The sequence below is a fragment of the Halyomorpha halys genome, unplaced genomic scaffold (assembly GCF_000696795.3).
Source record: "Halyomorpha halys isolate HHAL.00 unplaced genomic scaffold, Hhal_1.1 Scaffold1362.1, whole genome shotgun sequence".
Lineage (NCBI taxonomy): Eukaryota > Metazoa > Arthropoda > Insecta > Hemiptera > Pentatomidae > Halyomorpha > Halyomorpha halys.
The window spans coordinates 25,492-26,445 of record NW_027116648.1 but is presented as its reverse complement, the minus strand read 5'-3'; the positions used below and the strand labels follow the sequence as shown (position 1 = coordinate 26,445).

Genomic DNA, 954 nt, shown 5'->3' with positions numbered 1-954 from the left:
GTTCATCGTTGCGCGACATACCATCGGTGGAGAGTAAAGGGGATAAACGCTGTCATGGGCGATCTTCCGCAATCGCGATATACACAAGGAAGGGCCTTCCTAAATGTTAGGGTTGATTTCGCTGGCCCTTTCTTCATCAAGGAATCACAGCGACGAAAGGCTGCATTGGGTAAGGCATATATCTGCCTCTTTATTTGCTTCTGCACCAAGGTTGTGCATATTGAAGTGGTTTCACAGTTGAGTGAGGATGCTTTCATGGCCTGTTTTGACCGGTTTGTGGCACGACGGGGATTATCGAGCAAGGTATTTTCTGATAATGCAACCAACTTTGTTGGAGCATCAAGTCGGCTGAGAGAATTGTATAAGTGGTGGACCTCTATAGAAATAATAGACAAATTGAAGGGATATTTTACACTCAAAGAGATAGAATGGCATTTCATTCCTCCTTTAGCTCCGCACTTCGGGGGACTATGGGAAGCGGGAATAAAATCTTGCAAATATCACCTCGTCCGAATCGTTGGTAATCAGCAGACCACCTTTGAAGAGTTGGCAACTATAGTCACCCGCATAGAAGCTGTTCTTAACTCCCGCCCCCTCTATCCGATATCTTCTGAGCCTGAAGATTATCAAGTTCTCACCCCGGGACATTTTTTGATTGGAGCATCTTTGGTAGCACCGCCAGAACAGGATTTGTTAGATATTCCAAGGAACCGCCTATCTCGGTGGCAACACTTGCAGCGTTGCATGAGTGATTTCTGGAACTGGTGGCGGTTGGATTATCTAAACTGGCTTCAACAGAGGGTCAAATGGACGAAACTCCACACTTCCATCGTTCCGGGCACATTAGTCCTTCTTAGAGACCCTAACGTTCCGCCTTTGCAATGGCCCACTGCTCGAGTTCTGGAAGCATATCCTGGCAAGGATGGAGTTGTCAGAGTAGTAAAACTGCGAATG

General features: G+C 46.6%; 2 protein-coding genes across 2 annotated transcripts in view; one reads left to right on the top strand and one right to left on the bottom strand.

Moving 5' to 3' along the window:
* The window catches only part of LOC106689434 (oxysterol-binding protein-related protein 6), a 95,446-nt gene that overhangs the window by 73,090 nt on the left and 21,402 nt on the right, over positions 1-954 (bottom strand). The gene's annotated exons all lie outside the window — the stretch shown is intronic.
* The window catches only part of LOC112211609 (uncharacterized), a gene marked incomplete at its 3' end in the record, with an annotated part of 3,384 nt that continues 2,484 nt past the window's right edge, over positions 55-954 (top strand). The window contains 1 exon segment of the mRNA XM_067053380.1: positions 55-936. Coding sequence (XP_066909481.1) covers positions 55-936 — 882 coding nt within the window.